Genomic DNA, 17,998 nt, shown 5'->3' on the forward strand with positions numbered 1-17,998 from the left:
ACACACACACACAGAGGCAGAGACACAGGCAGAGGGAAAAGCAGGCCCCATGCAGGGAGCCTGACGTGGGACTCGATCCCAGGTCTCCATGATCAGGCCCAGGGCTGAAGGCAGGCACCAAACTGCTGAGCCACCTGGGCTGCCCTAGGCATGTCTTTCTGATAAAATGTTGGTTTTTAAAATCTTTAAAAAAGATTTTATTTTTGAGATAAAGTGTGAGCTAGAGGAGACAGAATCTCAAGCCTAACACAGGGCTCCATCCCATGACCTTGAGATCATGACCTGAGCTAAAACCAAGAGTCAGCCACTCAACTGAGTCACTCAGGCACCCCTAAAATGGTATTTAGAGTGTGGTTGAAGAACATGTGGAAATTAGGCGGTGTGTGTGTGTGTGTGCTGGGAGGGGAGATTGTTTCTAGGTAAAGGGAAAGCACATGCAGATAACAATCAGTAAGTTGAGCTGCCAGACTCAGAGTGTAGGAGTTCTTCATCACTGCGTTTCTATTATATAACACAGTGCCTGGCACAGAGAGACACCCGATAAATTATTACTGAATTAGTGAATGGATACATCCAAGTCACCTTCTATTTCCTAATTGTTATGGATAATGTCAATTCATTTAGAAATTTTCTCCCAAAGTTCACTGCTGGATCACTGTTCTCATTTGTAGTAGACAGCACAGGCAAAGCTATTACAAAAAGACTCAAATACATAAAAGCTCAAAAGCAATAAAGGTTTATTTTTTTCCTCAATAGTCCTGGGTGGATATATAGGTCAATGGAGCAGAGGTTCTCCTCTACTCAGGAGTCTTCTATCTTGAGGCCTTGCCTTCTCTAGAACGTTCTCATCGTCTTCCAGCCAGCTGGCAGAGTACACCTGTTGACAATTTTCTGGGCCGAGTCTGGAAACTGCACTGTTGACCAGAGCATAGGCACGTGGTCACACCTACTTTAAGGGAGCTGAGGAACGTACTGTAGGTGAATGGCCAACAAAGAGGATGAATATGTCTGCACCACAACATATATCCAATTACTTGACTTATCCTCTGGAATAGTGCACAAAATCCTCAAATTAACCTCGACAGAAAAAAGTTCTGGATTTCCCACCTTTACTTGCATCAAGGCTTTCATTCACTGAATGGCACCATCATCCCTCCAATTGCTGAGGCCAGATTCCTGGAAGTTACTCTTGATTCATTTCTCTTACCTTCCACATCTAATCCTTCAGGAAATAATGCCACCTGTACTCCCAAAACGTCTCATAAATCCCTCTACTCCATCTTTGCTGCCACTTCCTTAGTTCAAGCATCAAAATAACCTCTCCTCTGGATTTTCCTTTTTTTTTTTAAAAAAAAAAAAAGATTTTTTTAATTTATTCATGAGAGACACAGAAAGAGAGGCAGAGACACAGGCAGAGAGAGGAGAAGCAGGCTCCATGCAAGGAGCCCGATGTGGGACCCAATCCCAGGAATCTGGGATCAGGCCCTGAGCCAAAGGCAGACGCTGAACCGCTGAGCCACCCAGACATCCCTCTCATCTGGATTTTTCCAATAGCCTCTTAATAGCTCTCCGTGTCTCCACTCTTGGTTGCACATGTTTCTCTATCTAGCAGAATGAGCTTTCAAAACATAACTCTGATCCCATCACTCTTTAGTTTAAAACCTTCCAATGACATAGAATAAAATCTAAAGTCATTACCATGACCCTAGGGTGTATGATACAGCTCCTCTCCAACCTCATTCTTTGTCATTATTTCCTACTTGCTCTGCTCCAGCTACACTGAACATCTTGCAGCTCCTTGAACATATTTCGCTTATTTCCACCTTGAGGTTTTTTTTGTTCCATCCGCCCAGAAATCTCCTCCTCAGATTTCCAAAAGTCGGCTCGTTCTCTTTCCTCAGAGGTCTCCGCTTCAATGTTACCTCCGGGGAGCCCTTCCCTGAAAAGTCCCTACATCCAGTTATTCTCTTACCTCATTATCCTGTTCGCGGTCTTCTTATCATCTACAAACTCTGGGTTTCCTCCTATTTGCAGCTTAGCTTTCCTGAAAGCCAGCTCCACCGAGTAGGTACAGACTCCGGTCCTACTCTTCCCCACGTGTTGAGTAGGCCTGGTACACGGTGGTGCTCACTACAGGATTGGACGAAGGAAGACCCACCAAGAGGCGATCTGCCCTAAGCTCCTTCGAGGTCCTCGGACAGGTTGTTGGTGTCGTGGAAGGAGCACAAACGCGGGTGTCAACTCTGATTTGACCACGTCTCAGCTGTGCCCAACTGAGTTGGGCTCTCAGAGCCTTAATTACCTAATCTGTGAACGGGAGAATAAGAACATGCTTACCTCGCAGCGCCAAATGCCTACTTTGAAGAAACTGCTGGGGGGAAAGAGCCTCACGTAAAATTGACCCTCCTAATATATAATTATCGTTGCTATTAATACACACAAGTCTGTTCTCTTACCGTTAGACCCGCCCGGGACCTCCGTTTCCTCTTCCTCATCACGAGCTGCAACCCCCCGGCTCCTTCTCCCCCGGGTGTGTCTGGCGGCAGGAACCTCCTTCCGCGACCCCTGGAGGAGAAAAGAGGCCCTCACCCCGCGGGCGCCGGGGAGCGGTAGTCAGGGGCCCCGCCCCGCCCCGCCCCGCCCCGCCCCGCCCCGCCCCGCCCCGCCCCGCCGGGGGCCAGACGCAGTACGTCATCAGCGCGGCGCCAGCGCTGCGGAGGGCCCCGGGGCCTGTCCCGAGTGTGGCGCAGCCTGAGGAGGCCCTGGCTTCCGCCTGCCAACCAACTGCGTGGTTTGGGGGCGCTCGGAAACCCCAGCGGACGGCGGCGAGGGGCGCGTGGAGCCGTGGGGCCACGGAGTCGGGCGGCAGGAGGGGCGACCCGGAGCTCAGGCGGCGCACAGCGCCGGCGGGCGGGCGGGCGGCCGGCGGGGCTGCCCCGCGCGGGTGTCCCGGCGATGTGTGGCGCTGAAGCGGCATCGGGAGCAGCAGCGGCGGTGGGTTCGGCCTCGGCTTCGCAGCGGTGCCGGCGGCGGAGACGGAGGCGCAGGTTCCTTATTAGGACCTGGCGAGCCCGGGCCTAATCGGCGGCCCCGCGAGGCCTGCGCATAGCGCCTTAGACAGGGACCCTCCCCGCCTCGCCCTGCCCCGGGACCCGCCTGCCTCCCCGGCCGGGGATGAAGCCGGGAGGCGGCCGCGCGGGGCCCAGCACAAAGGCTTGTCCCCGGGGGCCGCCGCCGCCAGCCTAGAGCTGCCCGCCGAAGCGGAGCCGGCGCCGGGGCCCCCATCCCCGGTGGTCCCTGGGGGCGGCTGCTGCCGGTCTCCCCGAGGCCCAGGGGCCCGAGCTCCGAGCCCCTTGCTCCCTCGGCTGCGGTGGGACCCGGCAGCTGCGCAGCCCCCGCCGCTCCCGGCCGTAGAGGCCCTACGGAGCATGTCCGAGGAGAGCGACATGGAGAAAGCCATCAAGGTAAGGGGGAGATGCCCCCTTCCTCCCCTCTTTGTCCCTGTGACATTCCTCTCGGCTCAGCCTCAGAAAGCGGAGAGAACTTGAAGTGAGAGATTCCAGCGACTCCGGGTTTCGGTCTTCCCAGATTCGGTGGACTGCGTTTTACAGCCCTGGGGCGAATGGTGTGTGTCTGTGTAGGGAGGGATGTCCGAGTTCCTCTGACTTCCTTGGTTAAAGCAGGGATGTGATTTGTGCTCTTCTAAAACGGAAGGTGAGTGGCGTGGAGATAGGGTATGAGTGGGCCGGAGGGGACCCTACTGCTCCACTCGCGATCACTCCACTCCCCTGGTGCCGCCAGTATTTGTTTCCGGATGATCGGCAGCAGTACGTGGAGAGTTGGACTTTACCCATCGCTTTCCGTTTGAAACCAGCCTCCTGGAAACCTGCAGTTTCAGAGGGAGTGGTTCGCCTTCTTACAAAACCTGTCTTTTGGCAAATGGTGTTCTTACTTTTGCATATGTTCCTTCCCCTTTTCCTTTTTCCTCTCCTAGGGAGCATTTAATTTATTGAGGAAGAGCTAATGGTGTTCTGTGACTTCTCTGTTAACAACCACAAAGCAAATATGTGTTCCAAAGTGACCCAAATAAAGTGAAAAGTTTTTAAAAATCTGCTTTTTTGCCTTTTTTTTTTTTTTAAACAGGCAAACTTTGAGCTATACTAACAGAAAGTTTTCTAGCTGTAGCTAGCAGATTAGAGTCTTATGTAAATTGAGCCCGAAATTTGATATGTATTATTTACTCATTTTGCAGTATTAAGTCAGTGCATTTAAGAATTTCATTTTCGCTTGAGGGGCAGGCATCCTTTGGCAACTTGGGGTTATTTTCCCCATCCAGACATGGTTAAGAAGTTACACTTCTAACAATTTTTTGTATAGTAAAGTTTATAGAAATCATCAGTCATTCCAAAGAAACTTCACCTTTTAAAGGAGGCATAAAAATATAACCTACATATTAAGGAAGATTAAATTTTAAATAATAGAAAGGTTCTAAAAGGCTACTTTTTTTTTTCTTTTGGTTTGGATTTTATTGGTATGGGTCATGAATTGTTACCTAAAGTTTTATGACTGGGTTTGGGATCAGAGGATATGTGGCAGATTTTTAAGTTCAGGGATTGTCCGTGTTTTGCCAGGTGCTATCTTAGGCACTGAGGGTGCAAAGCCAAACTCCTAGATGTCCCTGCTCTCATGGAGCTTATATTCTAGATGGTGGAGTTAGGTAATAAACATTGCCAGGTGGTTATAATTAAGTATAAAAAGGATGAGTACTATTTTAGGAAGAGAGTCAGGGAAGGCCTCCCTGAACAGGTGACATATTGCAGAGGTCTGAAGAGAATGAGGGAGCAAACCACTGTCTCAGAGAAGAGAATTACAGGCAGTAGGAACAGCAGATACAAAGGCTCTGATGTAGGTACAAGTCTTGTGTGATCCAGGAAGAGCAAAGTGAATGCAGTGGGTCCGTGTAGATTATGTTTTAGGGAGGTGATGAGAAGCTAGAGCACATAGGAACTTGTAGACCATTGTAGGAACTTTGGCTTTGACTTTGAGTAGCAGAGGAACTCTAGGGAGCTTTGAACAGAAGAGGAACAGTTTTTGTGGGTGAATATATAAATTGAGAGGCAATGTTACATTGTGGTTACCATAGTTTCTCCAGGTTGACTCTGGTTACAATCTCAGCCTTGCCATTCATTAATTGTGTCCCTGAGTAAGTCACTTCACTTCTTTGCCCCATAGTTTCCTCACTCATAGAAAGGAGAGAAAAACACTCCACAGCTCATAGGGTTTTTTGAGGATTTAATGAACAAATATATCTAAATGTGCTTACAATAATACCTAACATTTAATAAGAACTTGATGAATGTTAGCTCATAGCAACTGGAGAGTCATTTAAGAAAGTCATAATTTCTTCATTTGGTCACTATTGCCCAATCTGATTTACTTAAATTTTTTTTTAGCTCTCCTTCATGTACTTGACAGGTGAGGCTTCCTCCTAGTTTGGGTGTGCTCAATCAGTACAAATTAGTGGAGTTGAAAATATCTGATCTGACAACCAGTACTGAATAGGCAGTGCTCCCTTGGAAGCAAACCAACATCATATCACATCACATCACATCACATCAAATAAAACTTCTGTGGCATTGTATTGTATTCGTTGTTTTGCTTTCTTGAGGATGTCCCCCAATGGAGAAGTCAGACCATTGGAGTTCAGCTGGAAAAGCTGTTTTCCTGGGCTCTAGTCAGCCCATTTAAACTTCTGTTGCCTGACTACCTAAGAACAGCCTGATTAGACTTTAACATCTCATCCTACTACTCTTTAAAATAATTAGGATAGGGCCAAGGCAACTACCATAGGCTCTGTCTTCTCATTTCTGTCTCTTCTCCCATAGACCCATGACTTCACTATTCCTAAGGCACTTAGCTAAACATGGAGAGTGAGCATTTTGGGATTAGGGATTGTCTTACATATTCGTCTTCTATTGTATATGGCAGAGTTCTTAATATTTGATGAACTTAGTGAAACTTCATTTCCTTAGTTTTAAAAACTACTTTTCAAATTGCAGTATAATTTACATACCATAAAATTTACTCATAAGTGTATAAATATACAGAGTTGTGCAACTATCATCACAATCCAGTTTTAGAATATTTCCATCCTGGGCTTCTTTCTGTGTGGTTCAGTGGGCTGGGCATCCTATTCCAGGTTTTGGCTCAGGTTGTGATCTCAAGTTGTAAGGTTGAACTCCGCATTGGTCTCTGTGCTGGACGTGGAGCCTGCTTGAGATTCTCTATCTCTCTGCCCTCCCCCTCACATTCCATCTCTCTGTCTTAAATAAATAAACGGATAAAATCTTTAAAAAAATTTTTTTCCATCCCCCCTAGAAAGTTCCTTTTGCTTCTTTGTCATCTGCCTTTATTCCCACTCCCCACTCCAGACAATCACTGATCTGGTTTCTGCTACTAGTTTTGTCTCTGGAAATTCCAAATTAATGGAATTGTATAATACATAGTCATATGTGTTTGGCTTCTTTTGCTTATAATACTTTGAGGTTCATCTACGTTAGTGCATATATTAGGACTTTATTTTTTATTGAGTAATGTTTTTATTGTTTATTCACCCCAGTTGATGGACATTTAGATGTTTCCAGTTTTTAATTATTATAAACAAAGTGATAAAACTTAACTGTAAAAAAAAAACTTGACTGTATAAGTTTTTATAGAAATATTTAATTTCTCCTGGATAAATACCTAGGTTTGGAATTACTGGGTGTTACAGTAAGTTTATGTTTAATTTTTTTTAAGAACCTACAAAACTTTCCAAAGTAGTTCTACCATTATTCAAACAAACCAGTAGTGTTTGAGGGGACTTTCTTTTGTTTTTTGCTTTTGTTTTTGTTTTCTCCTTTTTTTTTTTTTTTTAAGATTTTCTTTATTTATTCATGAGAGAGACACAGAGAGACAGAGGCAGAGACACAGGCAGAGGGAGAAGCAGGCTCCACGCAGGGAGCCTGACGTGGGACTCGATCCTGCGTCTCCAGGATCACACCCTGGGCTGAAGGCAGGCACCAAACCGCTGAGCCACCCAGGCTGCCCTTGTTTTTGTTTTCTCCTGACAAATATTTGGTATTGTTAATCTTTCTATTTTAGCCGTCCTAGTGGCTGTGTAGTTTTATCTGATTGTGGTTTTAATGTGCATTTCCCTAAGGAGTAATATTGTTGGGCAACTTTTCATGTGCTTACTTGCCATTTGTGTATCTTTTCTGGTGAAATGTCTATTTGAATCATTTGCCCATTTTTAAGTTGGGTTATTTGTCTTACTGAGTTGTAAGAGTTTTTTTATATACTCTGAGTAAAAACTGATTCTAATGCCATTGAGCATCTTTTCATGTATTTGCCATTCATGTATTTTTTTTCCTGGTATTTATTAAAATCTTTTACTCATTTTTAAATTGAGTTGTCTTATTGAGTTGTAAGGGTTCTCTCTAAACTCTGAATAAAAGTGATTTATCGGATATAAGATCTGCAAATGTTTTTCCCAGTCTGTGGCTTATCACTTTTTAATGGTTTTAATTTTGAAGAAGTCCAGTTGATCTTTTTTCTTTTTCTTTTATGGATTATGCTTCTGGTGTCATAGCTAAGAAATCTTTGCTTAGGCTCAGATTATAAGATTTTTCAACTATATTTTCTTGTAGAAATTTTGCAGTTTTTAGTTCTTTATTTAGGTCTAATATCCATTTGGAGTTAACTTTTGCATGTGGTGTTACATAAAGGTCTAAGGTTTTGTTTGTCTTTAATATGGATATCCAGTTGTTCAAGGACAGTTTGTTGAAAACACCATCTTTTGCCTATTGAATTACTTTGTTACCTTTTGTGAGAATCAGTCGATCATAAGAGTGTGAATTTATTTCTGGATTCTCTGTTCTATTGATCAATATGACTATTCTTATACTAGTATCATAATTTGATGACTGAAACTTTATAGTAAATTTTCAAAATTGAGTAGTATGAGAACAAACATGGTTTCTCTTTTTCAAAATTATATTGGCTCTTCAAGTACTTTGTATTTCCAAATAAATTTTAGAATCAGCTGTCTATTTCTCCAAAAACTGTGCTGGAATTTTGACAGGGGTTCCATTGAATCTATAGGTCAGTATGGGGACAGTTGCCATCTTAACAATATTGTCTTCTAATTCATGAACATGGTATAGCTCTCCATTTTGTTAGGGCTTTCCTGTTTCTCTTAGCAATGTATTTGTAGTTTTTAGTATATAGATCTTGTACTCTTTAAATTTATTCTTAATATTTTACTCCTTACGATGCTATTAAGAATTGTTTAATTTCATTTTTGGGTTGTTTGTCACTAGTGTGTAGAAATACAGTTCATTTCTGTATTTTGATATTATGTTTTGCATCCTTACCACATTTGCTAAGTTCTAGATATTTTTGTTGTTTTGTAGGTTCTTTAGGATTTTCTACATATAAAAATCATGTCTTCAGTGAATAAATACCGTTTTACTTCTTCCTTTACAGGATGTATCCTCTTAATTTTGTTTTCTTGCCTTATTCCGTGGGTAGAACCTCAGGTACAATGTTGAGTGAAAGTGGCAAAAGTGGACATCTTGCCTTGTTCCTGATCTCAGGGGGAAAGCATTAAAGACTAAGTAAGTGGTTTTGTAGATGTCCTTTGTCCAATTGAGGAGTTTCTTTCTATTCCTTGTTTGCTGAGAGTTTTTATCAGGAATAGGTGTTGAATTGAATTTTTGTTACATGCTTTTTCTTTATCTATTGAGTTGATCATATAGTTTTTGTTCTTTAGTCTTAATGTGGTATACAGTAACATTAATTGATTTTCAGATATTAAACCAATCTTGCATTCTTGGTATAAAACCTATTTAGTCTGATGTAAAATTATTCCTATATGTTTCTGTATTCAGTTTGCTAATAATTTTGCTGAGGATTTTTGCATCTGTATTCATGAGAGATATATATCTGTAGTTTTCTTGTGATGCCATTGTCTAGCTATGATATGAAGGTAATATTTGCCTCAGAATGAGTTGGGAAGTATACCCTCCTTTATTTTCTGGAATTTGTGTGGAGGTTTGGTATTATTTCTTTAAATCAATAGCTGTCAATAGGGGCCAATTTTTGCCTCTCACAAGACATTTGGCAATGTTTGGAGACATGGTTATTCAGTGCAGGTAGGGGCCAGGAATGCTCCTGAACATCTTAATGCACAGGACAACCTCAAACAAAAAAACTACCTACTTCAAAATGTCAGTGATGCTGAGCTTGAGAAACTGCACTTTAAATGATTTGGTAGAATTTACCACTAAAGCTATGTGGGCCTAGGCTTTGCTTTGTGGGAAGATTTTTGTTGTTGTTGTTGTTATTAATTCAGTATCTTGCTATAGATTTACTCAGATTTTCTATTTCTTCATGAATGAGTTTTGGTCATTTATATGTCTTTCTAAAATTTGTCCATTTCATCCAGAAGTCTAATTTCTTGGCATAAAGTTGTTTGTGGTGATCCTTTATAATGCTTTGATTCCTCTAAGGTCACTTGTGATGCTCCCTCTCTAATTAATTTCTTTCTTTCTTTCTTTCTTTCTTTCTTTCTTTCTTTCTTTCTTTCTTTCTTTCTTTCTTTCTTTTTTTAAGATTTTTATGTATTTATTCATGAGATGGGGGGGGGGGGGGCAGAGACACAGACAGGGAGAAGCAGGCTCCATGCAGGGAGCCCGATGTGGGACTCAATCCTGGGTCCCCAGATCAGGCCCTGGGCTGAAGTCGGAGCTAAACTGCTGAGCCACCCGGGCTGCCCTCTTTAATTTCTAATAAAAATTTGTATCTTTTTTTCTGTCAGTCTAGCAAAGGTTGTTAATTTGGTTATCTTGAAGACTCAACTTTTGGTTTTGAGTTTTCTGTCTTGTATTTTATTGATTTCTGCTTTAGTGTTTATTATTTCTGCTTACCTTGAGTATTTTTTTTTCTAGTTTTTCAAGATAGAAGCTTACGTTATTGATTTGTGATCTTTCTTTATCATAGATATGTATATATAGGAAAAACAGTATATATAGGATTTGGTACTCTCTCTGGTTTCAGGCATCCCCTGGGAGTCTTGGGACAGACAAGGGGGACTACTGTATTGTGTTTTTATTTTCATTCAGATCAAAATATTTTCTGTTAATAATTTCCCTGTTTCTTCTTTGACCTATTGGTTATTTAGAAGTATTACCCAATTTTAAAAAAGATTTTATTTTTATTTATTCATGAGAGAGACAGAGAGGCAGAGACATAAGCAGAGGAAGAAGCTGGCTCCCCGCGGGGAGCCCAGTGCAGGACTCCATCCCTTAACCCTGGGATCCTGACTTGAGCTGAAGTCAGATGCTCAACTGCTGAGCCACCATGAGCCACCAGGTGTCCTGTCCTGTATTATGTAATTTTTACATTTTTGTTGATTTCTAGCTTAATTCCATTGGTGGTTGAAGAACTTTATATAATTTCAGTTTTTAAAAATTTGTTGAGACTTATGATCCGGCATATGGTTTATCCTAAAGAATATTCCATATTTACTTGGGAGGAATGTATATTCCTTTGTTGTTGGATATGGTGTTTTTTTTTTTTTTTATTTTAAGATTTTACTTATTTATTCATGAGAGAGAGAGAGAGTAAGAGAGAGGCAGAGACACTGGCAGAGGAAGAAGGAGGCTCCATGCTGGAAACCCAACATGGGACTCGATTCCGGGTCTCCAGGATCACGCCCCGGGCCATAGGCAGTGCTAAACCACTGAGCCACCTAGGCTGTCCGATATAATGTTCTATAGATGTCAAGTCAAGTTGACATGTTATCTTGACATGTTATCTTCTACATACAGTTGACAGTGTTATCTTCTACATCTTGCTGATTTTCTGTCTGGCTTTTCTATTATTGAGGGTGGCAGTATTGGAATCCCTAAATAATAATAATAATAATAATAATAATAAATTATTTAGGATTCCAATAATATTAAATATTATTAATATTAATAATTACATTTATAATATTAATGTTATAATCAATAACATTATTAAATTATTGTTATTTAGGGATTCCAATAATATTATTAAATATTATTATTATTATTATTATTGTCATTTTATTTAATTTTTAGAGAGCACAAGCAGGCAGAGTGGCAGTCAGGAGAGGGGGAAGTAGGCTACTTGCTGAGCAGGGAGCTGGATGTGGGCCTCAATCCCAGGACTTTGAGATTCTGACCTGAGTGGAAGGCAGACAACCGACTGAGCCACCCAGGTGCTCCTCCAACTATTATTATTATTTTTAAAGATTTTATTTATTCATGAGAGACAGAGAGAGAGAGAGGCAGAGACACAGGCAGAGGAAGAAGCAGGCTCCATGCAGGGAGCCTGACGTGGGACTCGATCCTGGGTCTCTAGGATCAGGCCCTGGGCTGAAGGCTGTGCTAAACCACTGAGTCGCCTGGGCAGCTCCCAAATACTATTTTTGAATTATCTATTTTCCTCCTATATTCTGTTAATTTTTGCTTCATGTATTTTTGAACTCTGTTGTTTGGGACCTGCATATATGTTTATAATCATATCTTCCTGGTGAATTGACCTTATCTTTTTAAAAAGTGCCTCTCTATTAACATCTTTTTTTTTTTTTTTTAAGATTTTATTTATTTATTCATGAGAGATACACAGAGAGAGGCAGAGGGAGAAGCAGGCTCCGATGTGGGACTCGATCCCGGGACTGGGATCACACCCTGAGCTGAAGGCAGGCACTCAAGTGCTGAGCCACCCCAGGTGTCCCAACAGTTTGTTTTAAAGTCTTATTTTGTGTATTGTCTGTATAGTTTCTTCAGCTCTCCTGTGGTTACTCATTGTATATCTTTTCCATCCTCTTCTTTTTCCATTTATTTTTTTTTATTTTTAATTTTTTAATTTATTTATGATAGTCACACAGAGAGAGAGAGAGAGAGGCAGAGACGTAGGCAGAGGGAGAAGCAGGCTCCATGCACCGGGAGCCTGACGTGGGATCCGATCCCGGGTCTCCAGGATCGCGCCCTGGGCCAAAGGCAGCCGCTAAACCGCTGCGCCACCCAGGGATCCTTCTTTTTCCATTTAATAAGTTGTAATAAAATTACTTGTAACAAAATTTACCATTTTAACCATTTTTATTTTTAATTTTAATTTTTTAAATTTATTCATGAGAGACACACAGAGAGAGAGAGGTAGAGACAGAGGCAAAGGGAGAAGCAGGCTCCATGCAAGGAGCCCGATGTGGGATGCGATCCCGTGACTCTAGGATCACGCCCTGGGCAAGGCAGCACTAAACCGCTGAGCCACGGGGGCTGCCCAAATAACCATTTTTAAGTGTATGCTTCACTGGTATTAAATATATTTATAATGTTGCACAACCATCCACCATCCATCCATATAATTTTTTTGGTCTTGTAAAATTGAAACTCTGTACCCATTAAATGGTAACTCCCGTGGCCCCTTTCCCCGAGCCTCTACCAGCCACCTTTCTACTTTCTGTCTCTATAATATTGACTACTCTAAGCACCTTAGAAAAATGGAGTTATACAGTATTTGTCTTTTTGTGACTGAATTATTTCACTTAGCATAATATTCTCAAGATTCTTCCATATTATAGCATATTTCTGAATTTCCTTACTTTTTAAGGCTGAATAATATTCCATCATATGTATACAGGCACTTAGGTCCCTTCCATGTTTTAGCTATTGTGAATAGTGTTGTTATGAATATAGATTTACAAATATCTCTTAAAGATGCTGCTTTCAGTTCTTTGGGGTATATACTCACAGTTAGAATTGCTGAATCATACGGTAATTCTATCTTTAATTTTTTTGAGGAACTGCCATACTGTTTTCTATGGCATTGGAAATGTACCATTGTATATTACCACCAGCGGTGCACAAGGGTTCCAATTTCTCCATATCCTCACCAACACTTGTTATTTTCTGTTTGTTTTTTAAGCAGTCTTCACACCCAGGGTGGAGCCCAGTGTGGGCCTTGAACACACAACACTGAGATCAAGACCTAAGCTGAGATCAAAATCTGATTCCTAACTGACTGAGCCATTCAGGCATCCCTGTTTATTTGTTTTTTGATAGTAGCTATCCTAATGAGTGTGAGGTTGTATCTCATTGGAGTTTTGATTTGCATTTTCTTTTTTTTTTTTTTTTTTCATTTATTTATGATAGTCACACACAGAGAGAGAGAGAGAGGCAGAGACATAGGCAGAGGGAGAAGCAGGCTCCATGCACCGGGAGCCTGACGTGGGATTCGATCCCGGGTCTCCAGGATCACGCCCTGGGCCAAAGGCAGGCGCTATACCGCTGCGCCACTCAGGGATCCCTGATTTGCATTTTCTTCACGATTAGTGATGCTGAACATCTTTTCCTGTGTTTATTGGCGTTTGTATATTTTTGGGGAAATGTCTATTCAAGTTTTTTTTTTTTTTTTTTAAGATTTTATTTATTTGAGAGAGAGTGAACAAGAGAGAGAGAAGGAACAGGGAAGGGGCAGAAGGAGAGGGAGAAACAGACTCCCCGCTCAGCACAGAGCCTGATGCGGGGCTTGATCCCAGGCTAGATCATGACCTGAGCTGAAAGCAGATGCCCAACCAACTGAGCCACCCAGGTGCCCCTCTATTCAAGTTCTTTGACCAGTTTTGAATCAGGTGGTTTGGGTTTTTTTGTTGAGTTTTAGGAATTCTTGTATATTCTGGGTATTAATCCTTTATTAGATACTTGATCTGCAAATATTTTCTTCCCATTATGTGGGTTGCCTTTTTTACTGTTAATAGTGTTTTATGATGCACAAAATTTTTAGATTTTCATCTTCATCTTATCTGGTTTTTCTTTCATTTCCTGTTCCTTTGGTGTCTTATCCAAGAAATCATTGCCAAATACAATGTTATGAAACTTGTGTCTTATGTTTTCTTCTGAGAATTTTATTGTTTTAGGTCTTACAGTAAGGTCTTTGATCCATTTTCGGTTTTTGTATATAGGATTAAGCATCCACCTTTGTTCTTTGCATGTGGATAGTCTACCCCAGCACCATTTGTTGAAATCTTTTTAACTCGTTTGCTTGTCTGAATCTAAAGTATAAGTCTTACCGACAGCTGTAGTTGGACCTTTTTTGTATTTGTCACAAATATTCCTATTATTTGCAAAAACAGACAATGGATAGTTTTGTCTGTGGGTCGTGATTTCCTGGCCCTTGGAAGGATTTAGAAGAATTACTTCATTCCATGTATTCATATCCTTATTAATTTAAGGTAGTATTTATATTTCTTTAGCAGAATTCAGTGTTTTTCATTGATGCCTTTGAAGTAGTATATAATTTATTTCAGTGAATTATGCCTTCCTACATTCTCCTTTGTCATTAAAATATGTGAGAAAATAAGCCATCTACACATAGAAGAGTTGACAGATGTGAGAGTGTTACTTCTCCTCCCCAGTTGGGCTTCTTGAAGACTTAGACGGGTTAATGTTTATGGCACCATCACCAAAAGTGAGAACTAAACCTGGAAAAGAGGACAAGAGGTGTAAGGAAAACAGGGTTCAGAAATCAGAGCTGTAGGGAGGCCTGGTAGTGCTTCTCTTACTTCCCGTAAAGTCAAGTGTTAAAACTCTTGTCAGAACCTCTCCAAGTTGAATAGTCTTGGCTGTGTATCAGGTAAAGTACCATCTGAATAAGCACCAGCACAGTGACTTTGGTCTAACGTTATTTTCACATCCCAGGAACTGTGCAAATGAATAGTCCCTTGATCTGTTTATGACAGATAATTCCATGGAAAAAAACTCTTTCTCCTGAATCTCCTATGAATGTACATATTCATTAGAGTTGAGAAGAAGGAGAGGTCTAGCAAATGATTTTACTCTACCATGAAGCTTAGACTATACTCCCAACTCCCTCTTTCCCAATCCTGTATTCCTCCTGTCTTCTCAAACAGTCTACTCATGGAAACATGAAGGAGGAGGCAAGTTAAGTGGGTAGGTTTGAATTCTGTTTAGGAGGTAGTGACTGGGGCAGAGCCTGGGACCTCCCTGAGTGGGCAAGATTTGTCCCTAATCTTCAGTGTAAGGCAGTTACCTTTAATAGCTAGAATGGTGCTAGGGAAGAAGCCAAAGCTTAGATTCTAGTCTTACTAGTGCTTGTAACTCACTGTGTGACCTTGACAAGCTCCTTAACCCTGAAGTACAGTTTTTCAGAAGGGAGTTTGTGTAATGATCTTACTGATCTTTCCCAAATTAATATCCCTCTCTCATTTGGCTTTAGTCTACCTTTCTGGTCTTTCATTCCAATTATTGAGCATTTATTATATAATGAGAACTTTTATCAAGAACTGGGTATCAGAAAAGTGGAGATGATGACCAGTCCAAGCTTATTTTGTATTTTTGCATATTAATTGAGCAGAAGTTCTGTTTTTGTCTCTGAACTTAGTCTGGTGTCTGGCACACACCAGTTGCTCAATGAGTGTGTGTTACATGGACAGATATCCTGTTCCCATATACTGGGAATCAGGATTCTACTAGATTTTGCAGGAAAACAATTTGAAAGTGTCATGAGTCCCAGCCTACTTTCTCAAGGTCTCCATTTGGTTTCCTTTTCTTCCTGTGGAACCCTGAAAAATGAATTTTAGCCTGTCACAACTTAAATATATGGATGGCTTTCATGCCTGAAAGCCTATGGCAACAGAAGTTCAACATACAGTGTTTAGACAGGAATTCCATAAACACTTCCACTAAACCATAGAGACAATACCTGGAACTATTGAAAGCTATTAAAATTGTAAATAAACAATTGAAAACTATAAAAAATACAGTTAATGAATACAACACTTGAAAATTAGATAAACTTATTATATTCACTACTACCTTATTTGAACTTTTAAGATTAAAATCATTTAGTTATTCCAATAATTTGATCAGCTTGTTCAAGGGTTTAGGCCTCAGTATCATAGAAGCATGTATGAGACCAGTCTTTCTGGAACCTCAGAAAATATACTGACCATTTTAGTAAGTGAATATTCAGTAGTGAAGCATTTTAAAAGAATATCTTCCTCTCACACTCTGTACCCTCCCCGAAAAACACTGAGTATCTACTCAAATGGACCTGTAGATGAGCTGAAGAATTTCTTCTTTTCCAAAAGTGTTTGCTTTCTCTTGTGCTGGAAAACAGTGCCTAAGTCATTTAGACAAAATACCTAATTATAAAGCCAAAAGAATGCAAAACCCTAGTATCAGTTTCTTTTAGAAGATGAGATATTGAGTGGTAAGGTTGTCTCACCCTGCTCAATTATTTGTTTTTTTAATTGGAGAATCATTGTCTGCCCCTCCCTTTTTTTGTTTTAATAGGAAACCTCTATTTTAGAGGAATACAATATCAATTGGACTCAGAAGCTGGGAGCTGGAATTAGTGGTCCAGTTAGGTAAGAGACCCACATGCAAACTATGGCAGAATTACTCTGCAAAGGGCCATTTGACGAACATTGTACATTAGAAGCATCAGCTGTGCCAGATTTGTGAAATAGCTTTAATTTTAACAAGTGGAGGTATTAATGTTAGGCTTTTTCTCATCCATTTAGAAATATATTTAAGTGACTGAGTCACATTTTAGTGACTGAGTCACTATGTCACATGGTCTGTGACATAGACTCATTTAAGATATCAAGACTGAGGCACCTGGGTGGCCAAGTTGGTTAAGTGTTTGACTCTCGATTTCAGCTCAGGTCATGATCTCAGGGTTGTGAGATTGAGCCCTGTGTTGGGCTTGCACTAGGCATAGAGCCTGCTTAAGATTCTCTCCTCCCTCTGCGGCCCCACCCCCCCTCATTCTCTCTCTCTCTCTCTCTCTCTCTCTCTCTTTTTAAGATTTTATTTATTTATTCATGAGAGACACAGAAGGCAGAGACATAGGGAGAGAGAAAAGCAGGCACCTCACAGGGAGCCCAATGTGGGACTCGATCCCAGAACCCTGGGATCATGCCCTGAGCCAAAGATAGACTCTCAACCGCTGAGCCACCCAGGAGTCCCGTCTCTCTCTCTTAAAAAAAAAAGAAGAAAAAAAAAAAGTCTCACACACACATATACATAGTGAGACTGCAGAGCTACTGTGAGAGTCACCTGTCGTGAGTAGAGGCCATTCTTGGCCATCCATCCTCAGGATGCTTCCTCATGGCTCAGGAGCTGAGGCCTGTGCAGGGTGGGTGGGTAAAGATGGCTTTTCTGCCTCTCCACCTGCTAGCTCTAGGGGCAAATTTGTTTGGATGCACCTGGATATATTCTTGATTAGAAGTGCAATTCTAAAAGAACAAACTTGTTAAATTAGTTTTCACTGTAACATAGATGATTTCTGATTGAATTTTTTTCCTCCAAATCTAGAGTCTGTGTAAAGAAATCTACTCAAGAACGGTTTGCACTGAAAATTCTTTTTGATCGTCCAAAAGCTAGAAATGAGGTATGGCCCTTTATTGCCTTGATTTGCCTAAATATTGGAAGTGCCTAAGAATTATTTTTTTTTACAAGGCAGCTTCCAGGAGGGAATATAGAGATGCATACAGAATTTTATTTACCCCTTTTCCTATTGCTTTATCATTATAAAGCAGTCCCACATCTACCAGTACCAAAGCCTGTCAATCTTACTTCCTTTCAACCACCTCTTGTTCTTTAATTAATGTGGTTCTTATACCCTGAAGTATTTAGGTTTACCTCAGCTTATACTTATTGGACAAGGTCCTTGAAGAGCGGAGAATGGTGGCTAGTGTCCTGTAAGTGTGTGCAGGAGGGCTGTAAGGATATGTTTCTAGTTCTAAAAAATATACATTTGTTTTAAATCATCTGAGTGTGGTGATGACATATTAGTGACATGTGCAATGGAAAATGTATTCTTTTGCTTAGGGGTATATGAAAATTTCTGAGACAAATGAGTTATCTGCCAGATTTTTCATTTGCTAATGGGGGGGGGGCAG

General features: G+C 41.0%; 1 protein-coding gene and 1 long non-coding RNA gene across 5 annotated transcripts in view; one reads left to right on the forward strand and one right to left on the reverse strand.

Moving 5' to 3' along the window:
* Positions 1-718: 718 nt before the first annotated feature.
* LOC100687157 lies at positions 719-2,638 on the reverse strand. Its single transcript, XR_005378989.1, has 3 exons — positions 2,457-2,638; positions 1,973-2,307; positions 719-914 (listed from the first exon to the last, which is right to left on the reverse strand). It is a non-coding gene; the product is annotated as an uncharacterized LOC100687157 (long non-coding RNA).
* Positions 2,639-2,951: 313 nt separating this feature from the next.
* MAPKAPK5 (MAPK activated protein kinase 5) overlaps positions 2,952-17,998 on the forward strand; it is a 39,030-nt gene continuing 23,983 nt past the window's right edge. For 2 of the 4 annotated variants that reach the window (XM_038575113.1, XM_038575114.1), the window contains exons 1-3: positions 2,954-3,464; positions 16,386-16,459; positions 17,412-17,487. In XM_038575113.1, coding sequence (XP_038431041.1) covers positions 3,429-3,464; positions 16,386-16,459; positions 17,412-17,487 — 186 coding nt within the window. In that variant the 5' untranslated portion in view covers positions 2,954-3,428. Of the gene's footprint in view, positions 3,465-8,526; positions 8,658-16,385; positions 16,460-17,411; positions 17,488-17,998 lie in introns of those variants that run through there. The other 2 variants (XM_038575115.1, XM_038575116.1) reach the window with 2 other exon arrangements.

The sequence above is a fragment of the Canis lupus genome, chromosome 26 (assembly GCF_011100685.1).
Source record: "Canis lupus familiaris isolate Mischka breed German Shepherd chromosome 26, alternate assembly UU_Cfam_GSD_1.0, whole genome shotgun sequence".
Lineage (NCBI taxonomy): Eukaryota > Metazoa > Chordata > Mammalia > Carnivora > Canidae > Canis > Canis lupus.